General features: G+C 31.0%; 2 protein-coding genes, 3 long non-coding RNA genes and 4 other non-coding genes across 9 annotated transcripts; 8 read left to right on the forward strand and 1 right to left on the reverse strand.

Moving 5' to 3' along the window:
- Nucleotides 1-8,695: 8,695 nt before the first annotated feature.
- On the forward strand, nucleotides 8,696-13,230 carry LOC105765025 (ribose-phosphate pyrophosphokinase 1). The gene is made up of 8 exons (XM_012583908.2): nucleotides 8,696-9,049; nucleotides 9,506-9,679; nucleotides 10,263-10,511; nucleotides 10,822-10,965; nucleotides 11,054-11,221; nucleotides 11,810-11,879; nucleotides 12,165-12,246; nucleotides 12,341-13,230. The coding sequence occupies exons 1-8, from the start codon at nucleotides 8,900-8,902 to the stop codon at nucleotides 12,519-12,521; spliced, it is 1,218 nt and encodes a 405-aa protein (XP_012439362.1). The 5' UTR covers nucleotides 8,696-8,899; the 3' UTR covers nucleotides 12,522-13,230.
- A 2,584-nt stretch (nucleotides 13,231-15,814) lies between these two features.
- LOC105765030 (uncharacterized) lies at nucleotides 15,815-17,354 on the forward strand. Its single transcript, XR_008191941.1, has 2 exons — nucleotides 15,815-16,455; nucleotides 17,078-17,354. It is a non-coding gene; the product is annotated as an uncharacterized LOC105765030 (long non-coding RNA).
- Nucleotides 15,908-15,987, forward strand: LOC128035788 (small nucleolar RNA U61). The gene has a single exon (XR_008192337.1). It is a non-coding gene; the product is annotated as a small nucleolar RNA U61 (small nucleolar RNA).
- LOC128035790 (small nucleolar RNA snoR14) lies at nucleotides 16,076-16,160 on the forward strand. Its single transcript, XR_008192339.1, has one exon. It is a non-coding gene; the product is annotated as a small nucleolar RNA snoR14 (small nucleolar RNA).
- Nucleotides 16,237-16,330, forward strand: LOC128035785 (small nucleolar RNA Z101). The gene has a single exon (XR_008192334.1). It is a non-coding gene; the product is annotated as a small nucleolar RNA Z101 (small nucleolar RNA).
- LOC128035787 (small nucleolar RNA Z101) lies at nucleotides 16,571-16,661 on the forward strand. Its single transcript, XR_008192336.1, has one exon. It is a non-coding gene; the product is annotated as a small nucleolar RNA Z101 (small nucleolar RNA).
- On the reverse strand, nucleotides 17,341-19,207 carry LOC105765026 (S-norcoclaurine synthase 1). Its single transcript, XM_012583909.2, has 4 exons — nucleotides 18,745-19,207; nucleotides 18,420-18,667; nucleotides 17,819-18,143; nucleotides 17,341-17,727 (listed from the first exon to the last, which is right to left on the reverse strand). Exons 1-4 carry the CDS (start codon nucleotides 18,982-18,984, stop codon nucleotides 17,488-17,490), a joined length of 1,053 nt encoding a protein of 350 aa, XP_012439363.1. The 5' UTR covers nucleotides 18,985-19,207; the 3' UTR covers nucleotides 17,341-17,487.
- LOC105765029 (uncharacterized) lies at nucleotides 18,896-20,483 on the forward strand. The gene is made up of 2 exons (XR_001124776.2): nucleotides 18,896-19,042; nucleotides 20,075-20,483. It is a non-coding gene; the product is annotated as an uncharacterized LOC105765029 (long non-coding RNA).
- Nucleotides 20,484-20,866: 383 nt separating this feature from the next.
- Nucleotides 20,867-22,472, forward strand: LOC128035542 (uncharacterized). The gene is made up of 3 exons (XR_008191942.1): nucleotides 20,867-21,029; nucleotides 21,497-21,583; nucleotides 22,324-22,472. It is a non-coding gene; the product is annotated as an uncharacterized LOC128035542 (long non-coding RNA).
- The last annotated feature ends 1,953 nt before the right edge of the window (nucleotides 22,473-24,425 follow it).

Genomic DNA, 24,425 nt, shown 5'->3' on the forward strand with positions numbered 1-24,425 from the left:
ATCTAATTTTTCTCAATTAACACCTTTTCCAACTATTTCAGACTACTACATAGCCTTTCATACTCAAAACCGCAACACCAAACCTTAATTCCCAACTTTTTCACAATTAGGTCCCTAAAATCAATTTCTATCAAAATTACTTAATAAAATCATCATATAACAAAATTAAAGCTTCAATTTCATGTTTATTCATCATAAAAATCCAACACTAATCAATGGTAACTTTCAAAATCAGCCATGGAATCAAAAACTAATGAAATAATTAGTTGGACCTAATTGTAAAAGTATCAAAATCACAAAAATTAGAAGAAATAATCAAGAATTAAACTTACATGATTCAAAAATATGAAAAACCAGCTTATTCCAGACCTCCTATGGCGTTTTTGCTGATAAATTGTGAAGAGATCTCTAGATTTTTCACTTTTGTCTTTGTTTTAAATGTTTAATTTGTTAAGTTTCCAATTTTGCCCCTGTTTCTCCTTACATTCTGCTGATTTTTCTTACCCAACCGTCCAGCCCATATAATTTGGGCCTAATAGCCTTTTAAATCCCTCCACTTTAGTCACTTAAGCTATTTAATCACAATTTAACAAATTTTACACTATTCCCAATTTAGTCCTTTTAGTTAATTAACTATCCAAACGTTAAAATTTTCTAACGAAACTTTAATACCAACTCAATGACACTCTATAAATATTTCTAAAATATTTATGGCTCGGTTTAAAATCTTCGAGGTCTCGATACCTCATTTTTTTATTTTAATTATTTTAATATTTATTCCTAGTACACTATTCACTATTTCAAAAATTTTCCTAACTTCACATTTAACTTATACTTACTAAATTTATAATATTTTCTACTCGTTTGTCAGATTTAGTGATCTCGAATCACCATTCCGACACCACTAAAAATTCAGGCTATTACAGATACAATACTTGAAATCAATGAAACCAAAGATGTGATGAAGAAGGCAATCGGGTAGGTCACTCAATCTATCCTCCAATTCCAGCGTTGTTTAATTCTTGCCATCATCACCAAAATCATTAATTCTCTAAGAAATACATATATAATTTGAAAGTGATGAATACCAAAGATCAGACTTAACTCGTTTTAATAAGACTCTAACTCTGATAACAATATATATATTAATTCTACTCTAACTTGGAGTTAAATATAAATTATATTTGAACCCTATGTGATGGCTTGATGGTTAAGGGTGTTCTTTCAGGTGTGGTTTGAGATTAACTTTCGAAGATTTTATTATTATTATTATTATTATTATTATTATTATTATTATTATTATTTTGAATGTATGCCCATCCACGTGATGGGACTTAACTATTAACTTTTTATTTTATTAAATTTGTTGGTGTGATATTTTAAAATAAAAAATTCACTTGGTAGCTATACAATTAAAAAAATGATTTTATTTGAACTTGAGTTTAACAATATAATTTCAACAGTGTTAATAGTTAGACTTAAATTTTAAAGTCTAAGAAATAAAGAGACTAAATTCCTAGAAATAGAGCATAAATTAAATTCCATATTTATGAATAATACAGGACTTATGTCATATTTTGACATTATAAAACTAAATTCCATATTTATGATTAATATAGGGACTTATGTCATATTTTAACATTATAAATATATTAGTTGGCATATAAGTGTGTATACATGATAGTTGCATCTATTAATTAAATTACTTTTAATTATTTTTTTATAAAATTTAACATTATATAAATAAGATGATTAAGAAATTAAAACTAAATAATATATGTGTTTAATTTTAAATAAATATATGTATCAAGTGTTTTAATTTATTAAACTGATTATAGTTTAATTTATTTTAATCATATTTTCCATTATTTTAAATTAATTATAATTTATTAAATTTTGTTATTTTTATAAATTAAATGAGCAATATTAAATTATTTAAAATTTAGTTTATTTGATTTTAAATTACTATATGTTTAAATAATATATTAAAATAAGTTTTAACTTCTTTAAAAATTACGGAAGTTTTAGTATATTAGTAACATAGTTACTCAAATATGTTTTAAAATTTCAAAACAAAACTTATTGATTTTAATTAAATTTTAATTCGTAAATAAATGATGAAAATACAACCAACTTGCATCATGAAAAACGTGGACTAAGTTCCATGTAATAAAATTTTTGAAGTTGTACCGAATCGATTTTCAATAGTATTGTAAAATTTGATTTTTGATTAAATTAAATTAATTAAATTAGTAAATAATTAAGAAAGAAAGAAAAAGAAATGGCATGAAGCCTGGGTAAAAGTTAGATCATACCGATCAAACAAGGCCGAGTCCTGCACTAAATGTCAGTAGCATCAAAATACAAACAAATGCAATCATGTAACTGAAAATTTTGTATTTTATGTACATCGAATCTCTCGTTTCTTTTTTGAGATACATCGAATATCTTAGTACTAATGTTGTTGTTTTTTCTTTTGTCTAAACACATTTTTTTTTTACATCAATTATCTTTCCAATACATGTTTTAATCAATTTAAATTAAGATAATTATTTGATACACCAACAAATTAAAGATTTATATTGAAAGAGTTACATTCTGTTTTAGTATTTTTTTATTGCTTATGAAATATATTATAAAAGTTAATTTGATGAATATAAGAACATCCATAAATTTAGGGTCCGTTTGATTGCCAAGAAAATGTTTTCCGTAAAATAATTTCGGAAAATGTTTTACTTTTCTATAAAATGATTTACTAGAAAATATTTTTGGTGTTTGATTGAATTTGTGTAAAATATTTTCATTGTTTGGCGATTTCAAAATATTTTCCGGAAAAGTTGTTTTACATATATTAATATATATTAATAAATTTTATATTTTAAATTGTTTTTACATATATTGCAATGATTTATTTATAAATAAATAAATCAAATTAAATATATAATAATACTCAATTATTAAAATATAAAAGCATTGTAAACTACTTCTGAAATTTACTAATTAGTAGTGAATCAATTGTAGTGATCTCCTGATGAAATTACGCTCAGCATAAAAACAATTACGAGAAATGAATTCAATGCCAAAGTACAAGATAAATGGAACCAATCATTACTTGGTATGAGGTTAATGCTTGCAATAGAGGGATCAACACAATCAGTTGATAACTTTAAGAAATTGATTCGAGGTAAATTATTCTTCTGAATCATAAAATGGGAAAAAGAACAATAAAATTAATGATACTGAGACAATAAAAATTATAACAGATGATCGTTTATCTTGGTCTTCCAGATGTCGATGTTTGCACTAAAGATGTGGCAACTCTCATTAACAGCCCATTACCACACAATTATACACAAAAGTACACTTGCGTGCCTTGACAAAGAAGCACATTCCACTCTTGTCCATCCTGTTTCCCTCATCCGGATTCCAAGAATGCGAACAATTACTCCATCATCATGCCTCCATGATCTCCAGCTCCTATTACTAGTAAACTGTTTCCGCATGCTTTAAATGCCAGCCCCCAATCATAGGAAGAGTCCGCCCTCACAGGTAGTCTCTTCACAACACTCCATGAGTTATTAACCTTATCATATTTCTTAACCTTATCACAACACTTCATTATTTCTGCTCTCCTGGTCCAAGCTTCTAAATCTGGAGGTGTGGCAATGCTGAAACAGAACTTTATAGCTCTTAGTAAAACTGATCAAAACTTCCTGCAATTAGTACCTCAATCCAAATTGATTGCCTAGGCCAGCCGCATTGTGCAGTAAAGAGTTAAGCCATAACAAAGTAAAATTTATAACAAACTTAGTTATCTGATGATACTTAGAGAAAGAGGGATGATGAAATGTTGAACCAAAAACTAAATTAAGCAAATTGAGCTGTTTCAGAATTGAATGATGCGCATTTTAGTTTTGAAGCAATATACAGTATGTAACATCATCAAAAAGAAAATAAAAGAATGAGATTAGGAATCTTTAAGTTCCAGACAAATGGAAGAACTGCTATAGAACATACTCTAAGTAAGAGAGGAATATGCCAAATGTTGGGAACATAATGAATATTTAGGATGTTCGCAGCCTGTGAAGAACCAGAAGGATAAACACAATCCTTAGTAAAGATGACCAAACTAACTCAAAAGAATACAAACCAAATTTGCAATCAAATTTACCTCAACGTGACAAAATTGTGAAAGCTTCATCTTCGTATTATCCAATAATGGCTATAAGTCACCAACCAAAAGGGTGTATTTACCATCAATTTAGGACAAAGCTTAGATCAAGAAAACAAAGAAATCAAAAGGATATCCAGTAAGATAGGAGAAAACACAAGCAAACCCAAGGGCTAAAGCTGAGAAAATGCAGTTGTTCACAAAATATTTCTATGATATGAATGCTACAGATACAATGCCAAGTTTTATACGACAAGTTCAACAGTAGTTTGCAGCAAAACTTATGCAAGTAAAGCGCCAACATAATGCCACACCCCTCAAAGATGATAATGATTACATAGGTTCATGCCAACACATTTAAAAACTAATAAAAATGCCTAAAAGTGCTACAATGAGCCAACACAATAATACTACAGAAAGATAAAATGCAATGATGCAATTCCCCAAACGATTCTAATGAAAAATCACCTACCACAAGAAGTACACAGGAGGCAGTGTACCTGAGCTAAGCGACATGTAAGCAGATAAGGAATTAGGCTGACATGAATGAGGCAGAAGTTATCTTTCCCTGAGGAAGAAAATGAAAATTATTGTGACACATGAGGATTAATATCCAAATATACCAAATAGATTGATATAGTCTCTTTGAACCACTCCATAGATGCAGAATCAAATGTTCTAGATTGAGGTTTAACAGAATGGGAACGGCTACAAGACATTCCCACTAATCCTATTTGAACAAATAATGTGTGAACTTAAAGACTTTGAATTTTTGCTCATTAGTTGTGTCTCGGCCACCACCACCATTACCATATCTGAATTATTTCATTACCACCAACAAAAATCCAACTTGCACAGTTCAAGGAAGATGAAACGGTAAATAACAAAAACCATAAAAAATTAAAAAGAGGGATTAACCAGCAACCAATTGGGCCAAAACAACATGTTGCTTCTAAAAAACAACCACATATTTCTTCCTTTTCATTCATACCTTCGAGAGAGGAAGATGAACTCCATCGTCGATTGGTGCAGTGTAGATTTCGACAACGAAAGGCGGAAATGAGGAAAATCAAAGATGAATGCCGGTGGTTGGTGTTGGGAACCATTGCTGGCTGGCGGCAAGCACTAAATCAGGGTGGGAAGGAAGGGGGAAGGGGAAGAGGCTTTGGGTTACATTTACTGCTGAAGAGAAAAACTTTGGAAAATGTCTTACCAAATGATAAACGGTAAGACATTTTCCTAAAATGAAGAGTTCTTTTCCCGTGTTTTGGAAAAACTTTTACAATGGGAGTTCATTTTCCACCAAACAAACAGTGGAAAATGAGGAAAATATTTCCCGTAAAATGTTTTACAGGTAAACAAACACAGCCTTAGTTTTTTTTTTGTATTACTGAAGTAAAAATAAAAAAATTGACCTGATTGATTATTTATTTGGCACAAGTATAAATAATTTTCATTTATCCATTTAAACAATGATGATGATAAACTTAATTTAATTTAAACAACAATTGCAGTGATAAGATTTCTACTTTTGAACTTTAAATTAAATTAATCTTTATCTACAATAAATAGATAAAATTTTAGGTTTATTTGATAGGTTTGGGTTTGGTTGGATCCGAAAATATGTCTAAAATTTTGCTCAAATTTGGCTTGCTTATATTGACTTTTTATATAAAAATAAAATTTAAAAATATAACACATTAAATACACTAAAAACATTAAAATAAATATTTCTCAACAAATTAAAAATAATTAAAAAATCTTTACATAGATGTAACTTAACAAGCAAATGCCTAAAATAGTAACAAAAGTAACAATAAAATAAGAGATATACAATATTCAAATAATAGTAATATAATAATAAAATGATGGCGTAACAATGAAAACGACAACAATAAAACAACAACATTTTTTTTTTTGCAAATTCAGGTTGGGTTGGGCCTATACCAAAAAAGTTTACTCGAGACGCTACCCGTTTTTTAAACGGGTCTTATTTTTTTTCCTAAGCTTATTTTTCGAATCTATATTTTTACTTAAATTCTTTTATTTTTCGAACGAATCGTTTTACACCTGACACAATATAAAATTTTACTTTAAAACTTATTTTTTAAAGTAATGGGCAAAGAAAAAAAGGATCAAATATGAGAGATAACATGAATAATGCTATTTATTTTATTTAAAATCAATATTAAACTGTGACAGAATAATTTATTATAATTCAAGACCAAGTAAAATCTTATTTATTCTGAAACTGTTGCATGGATGACTTTTTATATTGTGTTGTGTTGGCTGTATATCCAATCGTAATCGAACAAAATGCATGGAAAATGAAATTCTTGAGCATAGCCATAGGCATCAGTCATCTCATAAACGAATAAATTAGCCGAAATATTGGAATGGAAATTTCTTGTCCACTGAATCTTTGACTCTAACAAATAAAAGTCTAATTCTTGTTTCAGTCCTTCTACTATTTCTTTTACCTTTTAATTCCTGGAATTAAATTCCGTTATTTGTTTGATTTAATGATTAACACTGTCAAATTACTTTCGTTGAATTGAATAATGAGACATTATTTTTATAAAAAAATACTCATGGGGCCAATTTTACATCACTTGGAAGCTATTGCTTCTCTGAAATAATATTGGAGAATTTTACAACTTGAATTCAAAACCTAAAGAAAATTACATATAACCTAATTAAATAAATTTTAATTTAATAGTGTTATCAATTGGAATTTAATTACTGAATCTAAAAGGAAAAAGTAGAGGAGAAAAAAATGGAATTAAAAGCAAAAGGACTAAATTTTAAATGTGTGAAAAGTACAAAGACTGAAAGCATAATTAAATTAGGTAAGTGTGAAAGCAAGAGGCTTGCCTTGCATGTTTCAGTCCATGCCCACCGCCCAGTACTTTTACTTTTTGGACGTGGCATAAACCCAATAAAAGGACGTACCCGGCTGTTCAACTTATTTATTCTCGTTTACTTTTGACTCCCAAACCCCTCGTCCAATCCCTCTCTTTTTAGTATTCTCAAATCCGGTCTGTCACCATAAATAATGATAATAGAAAATTTTAAATAAAAATACGACATCAAAGTTTTTAATCAGAAATTTCGTTTCCGAAATAAAAAAAAGTTCATGCAAAACAAAAATATATATAATGATTGCATTCAATGTCCATTTTCAAATTTTAAAATAATATTATTAAAATAAATTATTATAAATATTAAACACGAATGATAAAATGTACAACAAAAATGTAATGATAGAGAAACTATATTTTTACTCAACAATTAGTTAGGTGCATGATATTAGAATATATATTAATTTAAGTTTATAATTATTTAATGATTAAAATAAGTTTTGAGTTAATGTATTTTTCGTAGATTTTAAAATTTAGTTTTTTACTTTTATTTTTAAAATCAAGTCTATTTATTAACGCCATTAGCATTCTAAAATTCATCAATATGATATTTTGAAATTAAAAATAATAACTTTTACACATAGAATAAAAATGACATTATAATAAATATAAATTTAATAAAAAATTAATAGCGTTAATAATTAAATTTAACTTTTAAATATAAAAGATAAAAATACTAAATCTAGATTTTAAAGGTATGAAAAGTAAAATAAACTGAAGCATATTAACCTTAATTTTTTTTTATAATTTTACTAAATGACACTGATGTTAACCAATTAGTCATTCTATATATAGGATAAGTTAGTATTTAAGGAAATAAAATCTACAATTAATGAAGTTACTTTATTAAGCATGAAAATATTTAATTTATTCACTAAATCAGTAAAATAAAACCTACTTGCATTATAAATATTAAGACTCAATCCACTGCATCTTAAATATTTTGAATATTTTAAAGGAAAAATTATGTGTATTCTCTATACTTCTCAAATATGGTTCTAAGAAATATATAATAACGTTTAATATCTAATTTTAGTAATTTTTTCAATTTAGTTATTAAATTTATTTATTCGGTTTTAAAATTTGATAATTTTCTTAATTTGGTCTTCCAATTTAAATTTCATTAGATTGTAATGATGTGGCACTAATAAATTATGCCTTAATCACTTGAAAAAAATATAAAATCTAAAAATTAAAAAAATATTCAAAATATAAAAAATATAAAAATATAAGTGATGATGTGACACTTTTAAATTGTGTCATGTCATTATATTTTAACGAGATCTAAATTTAGAGACTAAACTAAAAAGTAACTAAATTTCAGAACTAATGTTGACTAAAAATTTTAAAAATAAATATTATTTTATCCTTTTTAAAAACAATATTTTATACTAAAATAAAAATTTTGAAATGTTATAACTACTATCAAAGTATAAATATAAATACACGAATAATTATTCCAATAATAATATTTTATAGTAAAAATAAAAACTTAAGAATTAACAAAACATATATGCTAAATACTAACTATATTTTTTTTCGAGTAAAATACGCTAAGTTCAGTGTCGTCATAAGTAGGATAGAGACAAAGCGTGTGGCTCGTAGCGTAGGAATCCAAAAGTGGGGAGTAAAAGAAAAAAGAACAGGGGCCGCTGCACTTTCTGGACCATCTATATTATAAAATGCCACCGCATCTTTACTCCTTCATCATCTCCTTCGCCGCCGCTTATTTTTCTTAACCGCCGCGAACCCAGCCCTAATTGCCAGAAGAAGAATATATATACATAAATTAACAACCAAAGGAAGAATGGCTTCGTTGACGATTATTTCTCCGTGTAACTCCTCGTCGTCGTCTTTGTCGTCCTCTTCGTCTTCACTCTTCGCCGGTTCCTCTCTCAGCCATAAAACCGTCGGTTACAATCAGTCTCGCTCTCGTACCTGTGCTTCTAACAGCTTCGTAAGCCAAATTTATTTTATTATATATGAACTTTGATTTCGTTTACAGAATTTTTGGATGTCTTTAAGAATCTCAAGTGAGTTTTTTTTTTATAACTTTTTTTCCGATGTTAGCTTTCTTTTTCTTATTATATAATTCGGTTTTAATTTCTGTTTTTAAAGCTGAATATTTTATTTTTATTAGTATTATTTTTTATGTATTGCGCCGCACGTGTTGGTATATGATGAAATCGACAGTGTAACGTTTTTTTTCCTTGAAAAATTTGGCTTCGTTTTGATTCGTCCGCAACTATTTTCCAGTTAATGGAAGTTCTTTCAACAAAAGGCAAGTTCTTGGGTAACTGGGAAAGAGAAGAAAACAAAACAAAACAAAATTATAGAACCCTCGTTTGTTTAGTAGCGTTAAAGTTGGACTGATATGGTTGCTTGCTTTTCTTTTTTCTTTTGAAAATACTAGAAATGTAACCTGCCTCAACCAGTGGATATTGGAAATGGGAAGCCAACGGTTCCAATCGTTAATGAAAGGACACTGCCCAAGTTCTTGGAATCGGCTCGAATGGAAACAAGTGTTAACAGAAATGGTGCCAAGCTCAAAGTGTTTTCTGGGACTGCCAATCCTGCGCTTTCTCAGGTTAATGGATTACATTTTGGTTACCTTATTGCCTTCTGTTGTAGAGAGAAGAGGCCTTTTTAAATGTATCGCTTTCAATAACCTTGTCGTAAATGCTAAGATTAGTAAGTTGTAGACCTTAAGGGACTGTTGCCAATGCAGCTTTCGGGTAATTGACTGAAGGTTTGAAGGATGCTTCTAACACCGTCTCAATTCTGAAAAATATACATGTGTATATATATACGTTTGACAATTTGCTATAAGATTTTTGGAAAATGTCATTTGACCCAAAATAAGAGCCTTCCTGAAATAAGAAAATGTTGCTGGGCAGGTTCCCATAGTCTCTCATGATCCCTTCTAGCTTGAACCAGTCAATATGTTGCCGCCTGCTTGCATGACATTTCGACAATTTCTCCTACAAAGATGGATCTGCACCGCTATAACAAGATTTTGCAAATTCTTTTTAGAGCTATTGTACCTAGTCAAGCTTCATGTGTTTTTCATGCTTTTAAGTATTAGGAGTACTCTTCGTCTCTTAACTTATGCAATTATGCTTTCTTATTTCTTGCAACTTGCGTTTGCTTGCTATGTTATTTTATTGCAGGAAATTGCATGGTACATGGGCCTGGAGCTGGGGAAGATTAACATTAAGCGATTTGCTGATGGGGAAATTTATGTTCAGCTCCAAGAGAGTGTTAGAGGATGTGATGTATATTTAGTGCAATCAACATGCCCTCCTGCAAATGAGAATCTCATGGAGCTTCTTATAATGGTAGATGCTTGTCGGAGAGCATCGGCCAAAAATATCACTGTGGTGATTCCTTATTTTGGTTATGCCAGAGCTGATAGAAAGGCAAGTTCAAGTGTCTCTATTTGGTAATGAATTGTAGGGTATGAAATTGGATTATCAACTAAGATACCTGCTGCAAATTAAATTGATTAAAATCTGACCACCTGATGTAGCCTGGTCTAGTGATATTTTGTTATTCATATTGTCATAATCAAAACAAAATATGACATGTTGTGTTTATGTTGATTGAATCAATGTCCTTGCTTTGCAGTTTTTATTTCCACAAGATATGAACTTCTGAAGCTTTTGAAACATATTATATTTTCCATGGGATACTAAATTATATTCTCTCTGTCTGTATACTTATTTTCAGACTCAAGGGCGTGAATCCATTGCAGCCAAACTTGTTGCAAATCTGATCACTGAAGCTGGTGCAAACCGTGTTCTTGCTTGTGACCTTCATTCTGGGCAGTCCATGGGTTACTTTGATATTCCAGTGGACCATGTCCACTGCCAGGTAATCAACTTCTAATTTATAGCTGTTGACTGTCAATGGATAAGTGATTACTGATTCTTATATGTTTTTACTGTGCTGTGGATTGTAGTCTGTGATTCTTGATTATCTTGCCAGCAAGACAATTTCTTCTGATGACATGGTGGTGGTTTCACCTGATGTTGGAGGAGTAGCAAGAGCACGATCTTTTGCAAAAAAACTATCAGATGCACCTTTAGCCATTGTGGATAAAAGACGTCATGGACACAATGTTGCAGAGGTAATGCTTTCTCTTCATCACTGCTCTCAGTATCTTTCTTCCACATTGATTGTGCTTTTATATTTACTGTTATTTAAGGCAGTTTTTAGTGTTCAAGACAGGATGATGTTGTCCAGGGATGTAGTAGGATATTTGTTAGCTATTATAGAGACAATCAGTTAGGAAAGTGTTGTGCCTTTTTCCCATATTTAGTTGACATTTTTGTCTACCATAAGTCAAGGTTTTCATAAGCGGACCGATGTTCTAACTGGTCAGGCCATAGTCCAGACAGTTCGATTAGATAAATCATTAAAAAATTCATAAAAATAAAAAATTAAACCTGTTTTTTAGTCCGGTTCAATGGGTCTGTTCCGGTTTGCGGCTCAACCGATCTAGAGCCTTTCTCCAGACTGGTTCCTGGTCTGGTTCAGATAGCCATGCCGTAAGTGTTTAAATAATTGCTGCAGTTAGTAATCAATATCAAGACATTTCAGGCTTGGCATTAAGCTGATATCTGCGGCCAATAAGTCTTCAGAATTCACAGTTTTTATTTCTATGTCTATCATGTTATTATTGTCTCAAGGTCTATGGTTAATTTTTATGTTGCAGGTAATGAACCTTATTGGTGACGTAAAAGGAAAAGTTGCAGTTATGGTGGATGATATGATTGACACTGCTGGTGAGTGAAAGCAATTTGAACTGTGCAAACATAAACCTGTTCTCAATCACAAATACACGTGTAACTTTTGCTTATCATTATGTATTCAATGGTCAAATGGTGGCAAAAAACTCGTTTCTTGCACCTTTTTGTTTTCTCTTTAAAGTTCTGTTCTCGTCATCTTTTGTAAAGTACTTTTCTTATCCTTTTGGAGAAAATACTTCCATCTGGATTTTCCATGGTTGCCTTGAAAATTGTCTTTTTTGTCCATCAGCTGTGTTATAAATTCAATTTATGTTTTACTAGGAACGATTGCAAAGGGGGCAGCACTGCTACACCAAGAGGGGGCGAGGGAAGTTTATGCGTGCTGTAGTCATGCAGTTTTCAGGTTTAAAATTAATTTTGTTTGGATTAGTGTGTCAGATGTATCAAACTTTTCATGGATATCATTTTGCTAAAATATATATTGTTTTTCATGGCAGCCCACCTGCAATAGATAGGCTGTCAAGTGGCCTTTTCCAAGAAGTGATCATTACCAATACTCTTCCAGTGGCAGAGAAGAACTACTTCCCCCAGCTCACAGTTCTCTCTGTGGCTAATCTGTTGGGTGAAACCATTTGGCGTGTTCACGATGATTGTTCTGTGAGTAGTATTTTTCAGTGAAATCAGATAGGGAAGGAACTCCCAAAGGTGTTTTCTCCTTCAAAATTTTGCATGTGCAACCTAATGACGCCTTGGCTGCCTCCACTGAAACTAGATATGGATGGGATAGGAATAGGTTTTAGATTCAAATCTGGCTTTAGTCCAAATACGAGGGAGAATCAACGCGATGTTGCTCATTTCTCTCTCCATCTATCTTCATTGGAGATCTTAGTCTTTTCTTAGTTTCACTTTTTACTTTTTGCCAAGTATCTTCCTTTTTATTCTTCATTAAATCAACAACTTAGTTATAACTTTTCCAATTACCTTCCATCAGTTGGATGTTCTCTACTAAAACATCAAAAAACCTGATTGGTTCTTGTAACATAAAAGCTCACCCATTTGTGTCTGGCTGGTTCAGAACTTTCAAATATAAGTTTCTGGTTCTGGGAGTGTTCATTTATACAACAACGCGAATTGTTATCATCGTGGACAAACCAGAGTGTTCATCTAAGATATTTATTTCCCAGTATACAAGTAAATCAGAATTTTTAATTTGAAGTCTCATATGTCATACGTTTGAACAGAATCAGATTTTTTGTAAATATGAATGAAACATCTCCCATTTGATGTGGTTGAGAGTTTTTTTTTGTGTGTGTGTGTGTGTGTGTGATAGTGTATAATTGTATTCATGGAACATTAATCTTGGTCTACAGTCCTCTCTTTTTTTTCCTGTCTCTCTCTTTTTCTTCTTCCGCTTTATGTAATTGAGCCTCGCTGCTCTGAGTTTATTAATTTATGCAATTTTGTATTATCTTAGCTTTAGTTTGCCGCTTAATGCAAATTGTAATTTAAGAAAATGGGAGTGATCTACTGTGTAAAATTGAAGAAGTTTTACATCTTTAGCATATTATTTTTGACTGAGTTTCCCTTTCCTATGAATATATATATATAGTTTTAAAATTCAATTAAATAAAAGCTAAGTTTGTATGTAGGTGGTATATCTATATGTAAGTATTTTATAAAGTTGATGTTGAGTTTATTTGACGGTAAAAGAAATCGAATATTAATGTAACGATATTTTTGTCTTTTTTAATTTTTATATGAAACATTTAAATGAAGGTCTAAGAAGTCTAAAAATTCTTGAATTTCAAGCAATTTATTATGTTACTTATAACTCAATTATTGAGTCTTTTACGTCTATTGTGAGTGTGATACTAATTCAATAATAAAGTTCAGAAAAACAAACAAAAAAATCATATATTTATTAAATAAAGATAAAACATGTAATTTATTTTACTCTTTAAAAAAAAACTACACTTTAAAAAAGCCCAATACATTAATATGACTATCCACTCTTAAAAACCAACCCCTAAAATATATATATATTTTCTTTTTATCTTAGGAATTTTAGTATAATTTTATTTGATTTATTAGGGGAAATGGTTTTTTTTGGTAGATTGTAAGGTTATTTCAGAAAGCATTTTATAAGATTGATGGTATAAGTTATTTCTATTGTTTAAAACACAAATGTTGGTATTTTATTTAATTGATAAATAAATACATTTTTCATTTAATAAATCAAAATGGAAATTTATATTATATTATTTAATTGATAGATAAAATATTTTTATTCAATAAATTAATTTTATATATGAAATTAGGGAGGAACAACAAAACATTAAGGTTTTTCTCTTTATCTAAGTGATAGAAAAAAAAAATACATATTTTTATAAAAATGTTATTTGCTATAATTAAGGGAAAAATTGATTAAAATAATAAAAATGATGATTTTTGAAAATAATAGACAAAATGTAATGTAGTAAACGATAAATGTTAATTTCGTCATCTAATAATAATAACAGCTATATATGTTGAATTTTCGAAAAGAAAAAGAATTGGAGAAGTATATTTCTTGGGTAAATTGCATGAGTAATATCTAATTATTTGTAAGTTTTTTTGTCACCAAACTATGAAAATAACTATTTAACTATTTAATTTTGATATTTTTAATACATTTTCGTTTACACATTGCATTAATTTGGTCTGATTCTAAAAAAGTAGTCCTCAACATTCAAGCATTTTATAATTGGGTCCTAATTATAAAAAATATAAAATTAATTTTAATTATAAAAATAAATATAATTTTAAAATTCAAACAATTCAAAAAATTCTACTTTTTTTTTTTTTGGTCTTACTCACAAACCTAGCTATCATCTTCTCTCTTCTTACTCAACATATAATTTTCGCCTAATTTATTTAGAACTCTTAAATTCTTTTTATTTTCCTTAAAACTCAAACGTTCTATATTGTTTTTAATTCTTTGACTTCAACCCTTCATCACCATCCTTAAGTTCTCCATTGCCATTCTTCAACTCATCACCACCTTCACAATTGCAACAATCTTCATCACCAATATCTTTACCCTCACTGCACAAGCTCTCCTCACCTCCCTGCCTTGACCCTTAAACACCATTCACTGGCCACCATAAGGTTGAAACTTTATTGGGTTTTAGCAACTCTTTTTTTTTTTTTTTGGTTAGTTGTTTTTCAAATGACTATACTTGAAATTCCATTTTTTTGTTAAGTAAATCTATGCGAGCAGATGACATAGCCTCTTATTAATATGAACTTGAGCATAGATCCTTAATTAACGATTATGAAATATTTATACAACCATTTTCTGCCGTTTTATCCTTTTGATTATATTTTTCATTGGTTTCCTTTGTTTGATCATTGAGGGTTGATCAGTATAGGATTTTGGTGTTGTAAGTTGATTAATACTGGCATAAAAGTCTTTGTGTCTAAGGCTGAGTTTAGATGAGCGGTGAGTTTAGCTGCAATTACTGTAAAAATTAGGTGATAGAGAGATTAAATACTGTAGCGTGAAACAAAAAATAAGTTAAATGCACTGCACAGTAACCCACCGCCCTAAGTGCCAAAAATTTATATTTGAAAAAAACATACTATACCTTTTAATCCCTAAATTTGGAATTTAAGTCCACTTTGATACCTATATTTGTTATCCTTTTAGTAATTGAACTTGATAATTAAATTCATTTTTATTCCTGAACTTGGCAAAAGCAAAAGTGACCTGGCACTATCATCAAAATTAGATGGAATTTAAGTTCAAGGATTAAAACGGATCTAGTTGTTTAATCCAAATACTTAAGTGGACCAAAACAAAAGTCTAGGTATCAAAATGGACTAATTGCCAATTTCAGAGACTAAAAGTTATATTAACCCAAAAATTAGGGCATTTACCTTATTTATTTATTTATTTTTAATTCAAGTTGCTACTAGGGTTTTACCCTGCATTATAAATATCCTTTTCGCTGCCCAGCTTCAGCAACTACTTGAGCTTCGTTAAGCTGCCGTCTCTCTAATGTTCCTTTATTTTCTTCTAAAAATAGCGTTGATGAACATCATTTTGTGTACCAGAGGAGTTTCTGGTGATGGTCACACAATCCCTCTAAGAAGTTCTGAGCTTACTCATTCCTATTTTTGTTTTAATTTTTTTAATGTTTAAAATAAATTTTCTTTGATTTCTTGTAAAAGAAGGGAGAAAGGAATAAAAAGCGATGTGATGATAGAAATTCAATGGTCTGTCAATCCACTGATCTAATTTGATGTTACATTGAAGTTCCGACAGGTTCTGATCGCTTTTTATTCCCCCTTTCTTCTAGATTTCTTTAAAAAATGATTTTAGGTTTGAACTTGGTTCTACTGAGTTAATGTTCTGGGCATATGATGAATCTCATGTTGTAATGGGTAATTTGCGTCTGAACTAGTATTTCTTGATGCTAAAACACCTTGGAGACCTGATGCCACTTTTTTCAATGTATTTGGAAACATTATTTTCTTTAGTGATTGAAGCCAGATCTTATGCTTATTTCGTTGGATTCCTTTTTTACTTAGGTTATGATGGTTTTGCTTATTAGATAGCATATCGCTAAAGGTTTGCTTACATCCTTAAATTAATGTTTCACTTTTTGTACGCTAATTCATTCAAAGCTTTGCTTTTTTATTTTGTTCGTTTATCAATTCAACAATTGTCCCCTCATGTTTATGTTTTTGGGCAACTGATGAATTCCTTTATGCAATGGGTAATTTGCGTCTGATAATCTTTACTGATGCTATCACCTTGGATACCTGATGCCCTTTTCTTGCATTACTTTTAAAGCATTATGTGCTTTGTCTTTTCTAATTTGAATTGCCTTTTGGATCCATAATTAGCTTGTCAAGTTGGGTTCAGGTTTTATATCTTATATTTGAGTTATGATTAAGTGTATATCTGTATATTGACTGTATATTGATTCAAAGTGTCATTGTACTGCATGTGACATCTCCTAATAACTATTTAGCCCCAGTTTTGTTTAAGGGGACCTGTAATACTGAATGGATCCTTAAATGAGTTTGCTGATTTTTTTTTCTTGAGTTCTAGTCTTCTCCAATGGATTATTAACGGTGTATAATATAATGTCACCTCTTCAGAATTGTGTGCGTTACTTTTTTAATAAACCTTAGTTTTGATTTATGCTTCTCATGCCTTCTTCAAGACGATCTCTGATTTTGGTCAGATATGCTGTAAATGCTTAATGGATGAGCAACCTTGGCAAGGGGACTCGGAAGACTTTTTCTCTCGCTTGTAATACGCAATGGCTTGATTATGATATATATTTTTGTTTATTTGCCGAGAAGATCAAGTGTGTAATGTTTTGAGAAACACACCAAATTGTATTTGTTCTTTTTATTGCATAGCAATTGGATTTGGTGGTTCTTTACATGTAACTTTTGCAATGAATCACATCCGACCAATTTGCAGGATAACGTGCTATAAAACTATATTGAACTTCACTGCTGCCTCTAGTTTCTAATATATCACTGTCAAAAGATAACTTATTTTGAGAAACATAAGCGATTAATTTCCCTTGGACCAAGATGAATCCATTAAAGCGAAAGAGTTGATACAGTCAACTAAGAATTTAAACTAGAGCTTCAATTTCTTCACCATAAATTTCCCATCAAGCTTGCTGCTCATCTTCAGTTCCATGAACTCCTGAAATGATACAGTCTTATAAAGTGCCTTGTTGGTCTTCGTAAGATCTGGCAAAGGACCAATCTGGGTACATCTTTTTGGATTGTGAAATGCTGCAATTGACAGCCGCTCTTTTTCCGGATTAACCACAGCTCTGTGTTCTATGCTTTTATATTCTCCATTGCTCATAATCTGCATGTATAACATCTTTTCGTTTAGTGGCACTTTACGTATTCAATCAGTCAAGTGTATGGAGTTTCAAGTATTGTTATGCTTGTGTTACCTCCATCATGTCTCCAATATTGATGATAAATGAGGCAGGGATGGGTTTAACAGGCACCCATTTCTCATTTCTCTTGATTTGTAATCCTTCAACTTCATTCACTTGAAGCAAGAGCGTTAAGCCTGTAGCGTCTGAGTGTGGTGCTAGACCATATACCTTGCTTGCCTCTGCACAGGGTGGATAATAGTTCATCCTTATTCCTTGTATTCCATCCTCAAAAAAGCTTGCAAGCATCTCGGGATCAGTCCCCAGGTTATTGGCCATCAGCTTCATTAGATGAATCATAACCTTATGCAACTCCATTGAGTACTTATCAAAACTTGCTCTGAGAACAGAAAAAGTCGCAGACAATTAATGCTAAACCTAGTGGCGAATCTAGGGGTTGGGGGTTAAAAATTTTAAATTAATAAAAATAAAATTATATTTTTACCCCTAAAATTATAAAAAATTAATTTAATTCTTTAAAAATTATAAAAATATAAACTATAAAAACTTAAAATTTCATTCCCCTAAAAATTTGTTCTAACTTCTCCTTGGCTATACGCCTATACCCTATTACGGTCATGAAGTTGAAGGGTCAAGAGGGGGTTTATTGATTTACCCGAATGAAGGGGGGTTGGTCGGCCGGAATCTCGGATCTCTTGTGGACACAGGCAGGCCAAAAAGGAAGAGCATGTCACCCCAATCAAGCTTCTGGTCTTCTGAAAGAACGAAAGCTTGACCGTACCCTTCAAGGTAATTTGGTATCTTTGCATAAGCCATTTTCTCCTCCAAGGGCAAGTTGAAGAACTCCTGTGTATCGGTCTTCATTTTCTCAATCACTTCATCTGCTACCCCATGGTTGATTAACTGTTGCACCCAACAGTAAGAATGAACTACTGAATCCATAGACGTAAAAAAAGTATAATTGTGTTTCAATTAGGTACCTGGAAGAAACCCCAGTCTTTGCAAGCCTGGTGGAGTTTTTTCTGTTCATCATGATGGTCTAGTTTGCTCATGTCAATTACAGGAATCTGCTGGGATTCATCTATGGAAACTACATCGAATTCGACCTCTGGTCTGATGTATCTGGATGGGATTCTGTTGAGGTTCTTGGATGCAAGAGCTTGGACATTCTCAACTGGTAAAGAATATAACATATCTGTGCTCTGCACTTTTGTTTCCATTGCTGTAAAGCTGTCTCAAGTTAAACACTACCCTCAAATTATGGTGTTAATGCGCTAGGTAATTTATGCTTTGCTCCTTTTCCATCATTTTCTGTTTTCTAAAATACAGAACACTACCAAATCGTTTTTGTCCTTTGCATGAATTATTGAAAAATATATCCTTTTTTAATTATTATTTTCGAAGCTTTTTGTCGCCTTCACTTTGGATCAAATCTTTGGCCATCTGAAACGATCCTGCTCCGACAGGCTATAAGCACTGAGAAATTAGAATTGCACACCAATTGTTTAATCAGAACTATTTAATACAATCAATTTTACATAAACTGTTTCTTTGTAGTTCCTTGAAGACCCTACTTTGTCATTTTCTCGATGAAAATCCTACCATTATGTTAGGAGCTAAACTAAAATTTCTCAGTAATTAGAATAACAGACAGAAAACAATGAAAAAGAAGATGAAGAGATTTTAAGAATATAAAAATATATATAAAGAAGAGAATGTTTTAAAGGAAAGTTACCTAAAACACGGAATGAAAACAGGAACAAAAATCTCTAAGTGTTTGGATTCTAATTCAATAAGAGTAGTTTTTCGGAATGAAATAGAATTTTTCTTTTCTTTTAATAAGAATGAAATACGATTTATTAGAATAGAATATAATTTTTTATAATTTATAATATATAATTTAATTTAATAAAGATACTTCGGTTACAATAGTAAAATTAATTATTTAATATGTTTTATAATAAATATATTTATAAAAAATTTCATTAAAAATTTATTTGGGTCAAATGAGTTTTTAACTTTTATCAAGATTTTTGTCAATGTAGGGGAATATGTGTTCGAGTGCTTATATCAGGGGTGGGGAAGTTGAGGTTGAACTGATATGTGACAATATAGATAGAAACACTTAAAGCATGTAATTTCTTCAACAATTCCGGTGAATACATTTATATTTCTCTGTCTTAACAATTGATTTTGCAAATGAACTGAAGAAAGCTTCTTCATTAGATGCAAAAGTTCATGTTGTTGGAAACATGTCAAATAAGCTTAATCGATTTTTAATATGATTTTCACAAATTGTTGCATTTCCAGATACAACAATCCTGTTATTTCAAACATTGGAAACAAGTTGCAAAAGAAGAGATTTAACATGGACGAAGAGCTAGTAAAGCCAATAAGATTTTTAACTAGAGCTTCATTTGATTCAACATCCCTGGACCTTTCCCGCTAAGCCTCAGTATCAGGAACTCCTCAAGTGACATAGTCTTGTACTGTGCTTTCTTTGTCTTAACAAGGTGATGAACTTTGGCCTGTAATGCAACAACAGACCAACATTGAAGCTGAACCAGTGCAGCAACAACATTTTGTCCATATGTAACTTGACTTAGTTCTTTTGTAATTTGTATTTAAAGTTGGTAGGATTAGTTGTTGATTTGTGTTTGATGTAATAGTTGATATGTAAGCTACATTTTGTGTGTAATTCAAGCTTTGTTTTAGTCAATATATTAGTGGGAGCAGTTATGTATTAGGAATCTATCAATGCAACTTATTTGTTCCTGTTATTCTTAATGAAAACATATAAGAAAATCACTTTTCAGATTTCAATCTTTGCTCAATTCTCTTTGAATTCGATTTTATCTTCTTCTTCTTTTGCTGCCAAAACCTCAACAAATGGTCTACGATTTCACAAAATGATTTCGTGAAAATTTCGTTCGAAAATTTCGACGTTTGAGCACTCAATTTAGTCAAAAGGACTAAATTGTAAAAAGTGCAAAAGTTGAGTTCTACATGTTAGAGGTGTCCAATTGTTATGAAACTTTAAATTGGAGGTACTTATATGGAATTAGACATTGGTTAAGTTGGTAGAAAAAAATGGACATGAGATAAGTGAAATAGAAAATTTTTAAGTTAGGGGCAATTTGGTAATCTAGTAATTAAAATGAATTAAAAGGGAAAAAGATGGCAAATTATGCTCATCTTCTTCATTAGGACGAAATCAGCAAGGGGGGAAGCCATAGTTAGGGTTTTCAAGCTTCCAAGCTCCATAGTAAGTGATCCCAAGCCCCGTTTTTAATGTTCTTTATGTTTTTGAGATCCCGGTAGCTTAATTTAGCTTATTTTAGCAATAATTTAACCTAGGGTTTTTATTTGGAAAAATACCCATAGGTGAAAAGTGTTTATTTTGATGTTTTATGATAGAATATGAAGCTATAAATTATGTTAAACAACTTTTGCTAGCCGATTTTAAGTGAAAACGAGTAAAACGACAAAATCGGTAAAAATACCTAATGTTCATAAGTACATGTTAGAGTGGGAATTGATGTTTCCATAGAAGGGAAAAATGTTCAGCATGTCATAAAACATAAGAATAAGGGATGAATTTTAATTTCCGAGCCTTGGGGAAAAAATGTAATTATGTAAAAGTTTAGGGGCAAATCGTAATTTTGAAAAAATTAGAGTCGAGGGCTGTTTTGATGAATGTGAGTATTAAATAAGTTAAATTTGCTATTTTAGATCAAGAAGAACGAAACTCGAGGTTAGACAAAGGGAAGAATAAAGTTGAAGACTAAGTTGGTGAATTGGACTATATTTGATACCGAGGTAAGTTTACGGTAAATAAATACAATATTTTAATAATTATTATTAATGTTGTTATTTTCCAGCAATTATATATTTATTTCATGAATTTATTTGATGATGACCCAAGCATAAAATGGTAGAGAATAAAAATTAAAAAGTCCCGTTGATACATAAGGATAGTATTGGATACAAATGTCATGACATTTGGGTAAAGAGGTCCCATGTAAGACCATGTCTGGGACATAGCATTGGCACCGAGATGAGAGGTCCCATGTAAGACCATGTCTGGGACATGGCGTTAACACGAGATGAGAGGTCCCTATAAGACCATGTCAGGACATGGCATGGGCACCGAGATGAGAACATCCCATGTAAGACCATGTCTGGGACATGGCTTTGGCATGTTATTATCAGAAGAGACCCGAGTATCCTTATTGTTCCAATGTAGCTCTACGGGCTTGTAAACGAATCATGTTCATGAAAGTTCAGTTTAAAGCATAAGTGGCAAGCTCAGGTAAGTTATAAGAGTTAAGAACTTATTATACTATCAATTGATGTTCAACGATGCAACAAGAGATGAGTAAGTTATGCACACAAGTATTCTAAGTAAATAAGCAAGAGAACTAAAATGAGATTAGCTAAAGAGTAAACTAGAGATATAGACACTTGAATTTAATTAATTGTGTTTAATGTTGTTATTTATTTGCTAGTAAACTTACTAAGCTTTATGCTTACTTCTTTTATTTCTTTTTCTCTTATAGTATTGCAAAGCTACTTCAAGGATCCTAAAGAAGTCGGAGATCGTCCACACTATCAACCACAACTGCTCGGTATTTTATGTCAAAACACGTTTGAGTTATGGCATGTATAGGGATTTAGTTATTTTGTATGTTTGTAATGATGATTTTGCTAATGAATGATGTGTAAGCATTTGATGATGTATGGTCATTAAAATGGTTAAGTATGAAGGTGTTTGTTGTTATGAAAGATTAGGTGATAAATTATGCATGGAAGTCATGAAAGGATAAAATTTTGCAAAGAAACAGAATTCAGGCAGCACAGTGACGTGAATTTGAAAAATCACCTAGGATGGTATAAAATGAATTAGTGGGTGAATGATATATGGAATCAAAGCTTGTTGAGTCTATTTTCATGTAAAAATAACTGTGTAACAAAAAGAAATTTATATTTTAAGATATGTGAATTTTAGTGAGACAAAGTCAGAACTTTTTTTGGAGTCCCCTGTTCTGAGTTTAGAAAATAATTAAAAATTGTATAAAATGGTTATGAGTTATAGTTTATATTTCTAGATTCCTTATTGAGTCTATTTTCTGTAGAAACAAGTAAGAACTTCATATGAAAATCCTATAGTGAGAAAATTTATTTTTAGTAACAAGAGGTCAGAACAGTCAAACAGAGAAACAGGGGAGACTTTAACTAATAAACTGTACTAATTTGCTGAACCAAAAATTATAAAAATTTTATGGTATGTAGATATGAGTCTAGTTTTAGGGAAAATTTACGGAATTAAATTTTGAGTCCTGTAGCTCGAGTTATAATTAATTTAGTAACTGCTGCGCAATTGGACAGGTTTGCTGTAAATAGTGAAATTAATTTTCAAAGTAAATTTTTAAGCTCCGAATTAGTAAGATAAGCTAAGTAATACCTCGTGCTTGACTCCGGAAACGGTCTCGAGTAAGGGGTGTTACATTTTGGTGTGAAAATGCTGTCTAATTTGGTATATAAATGCTGTCCAAAATTAATGTATATGAGCTGTCCAAACAGAGTAGATTACCTATGTTGTAATATGTAGTATAGTTAGTAAATTGAAATGAAATAAATGTTTGGATATATGCTTGATTTATGATATTAAATTTTGATTAGGTAAATGATAATGATATGGTTGAGTTGTTGAAACATGATTAGTATATGAAATTTGATTAATGATGCATGTTTGATTTTAATTGGTTATGTGATAATATATATATGGAATGAAATTTCACGGTTGAGTTAGTATAATTTAAAAAAAAATAAAAAAATTTCTGAGTTGGGTTTTGATCGGTAATGCCTCGTAACTCTAATCCGATGACAGACACGGGTCGGGGTGTTACAGAAGTGGGTGTTTAGGGTCAAATACAATGCTGATGAGACTCTAAACAAACACAAGAAAAGACTTGTGGTGAAGGGATACAACCAATAATATGGGATCAAATTCATTGAAACCTTTGCTCCTGTTGCAAGGTTAGATACAATAAGACTTCTGTTTGCCTTGGCTGCTCAGAAGCAATGGAGAGTGCATCAGCTAGATGTCAAGTCTGCTTTTCTGAATGGCTTCCTCAAGGAAGAAATCTTCATTGAACAACCAGAAGGGTTCAAGGTTTCTGATGAAGAGGACAAGGTCTACAAGCTTAAAAAGGCCTTGTATGGTCTGAAGCAGGCCCCCAGGGCTTGGTATGATAGGGTTAATGCATAGTTTAGGCTCGGGTTCGAGAAGAGTGTGAGTGAGCATACTCTTTATATGAAGAAATTAAAGAGTGAAACCCTGCTGATTGTGTCACTTTATGTGGATGACTTGCTCGTAACTGGAAGCAAGAAGGAGCTGATTAATGAGTTTAAAATGCAGGTGCAAGATGTTTTTGAAATGACTGACTTGGGGGAAATGACATATTTTCTTGGTATGGAAGTAATTCAGACTGATCAAGCTATCTTGATAAGTCAGCAGACTTTTGCTTTGAAGATCCTAAACAAATTTTGCATGTCAAATTGCAAAATTGTTAGCACACCAGTGGTTCAAGGTGAAAAATTAACCAGCAATGGCAACCATGAAAGAGTTTATGAAAATGAGTATAAAAGCCTTGTAGGA

Source organism: Gossypium raimondii, chromosome 12 (assembly GCF_025698545.1).
Source record: "Gossypium raimondii isolate GPD5lz chromosome 12, ASM2569854v1, whole genome shotgun sequence".
Taxonomy (NCBI): domain Eukaryota; kingdom Viridiplantae; phylum Streptophyta; class Magnoliopsida; order Malvales; family Malvaceae; genus Gossypium; species Gossypium raimondii.

Excerpts from the sequence above, each read along its gene's own strand:
- LOC105765025 (XM_012583908.2), top strand. The coding sequence starts at position 8,900 with ATGGCTTCGTTGACGATTATTTCTCCGTGTAACTCCTCGTCGTCGTCT. Across the intron at positions 9,050-9,505 it reads CCTGTGCTTCTAACAGCTTC|AAATGTAACCTGCCTCAACC; the intron begins GTAAGCCAAATT and ends TGAAAATACTAG. Across the intron at positions 10,512-10,821 it reads ATGCCAGAGCTGATAGAAAG|ACTCAAGGGCGTGAATCCAT; the intron begins GCAAGTTCAAGT and ends ACTTATTTTCAG.
- LOC105765026 (XM_012583909.2), bottom strand. The coding sequence starts at position 18,984 with ATGGAAACAAAAGTGCAGAGCACAGATATGTTATATTCTTTACCAGTT. Across the intron at positions 18,668-18,744 it reads AAGACTGGGGTTTCTTCCAG|TTAATCAACCATGGGGTAGC; the intron begins GTACCTAATTGA and ends TGGGTGCAACAG. Across the intron at positions 18,144-18,419 it reads ACCAACCCCCCTTCATTCGG|AGCAAGTTTTGATAAGTACT; the intron begins GTAAATCAATAA and ends TTCTGTTCTCAG.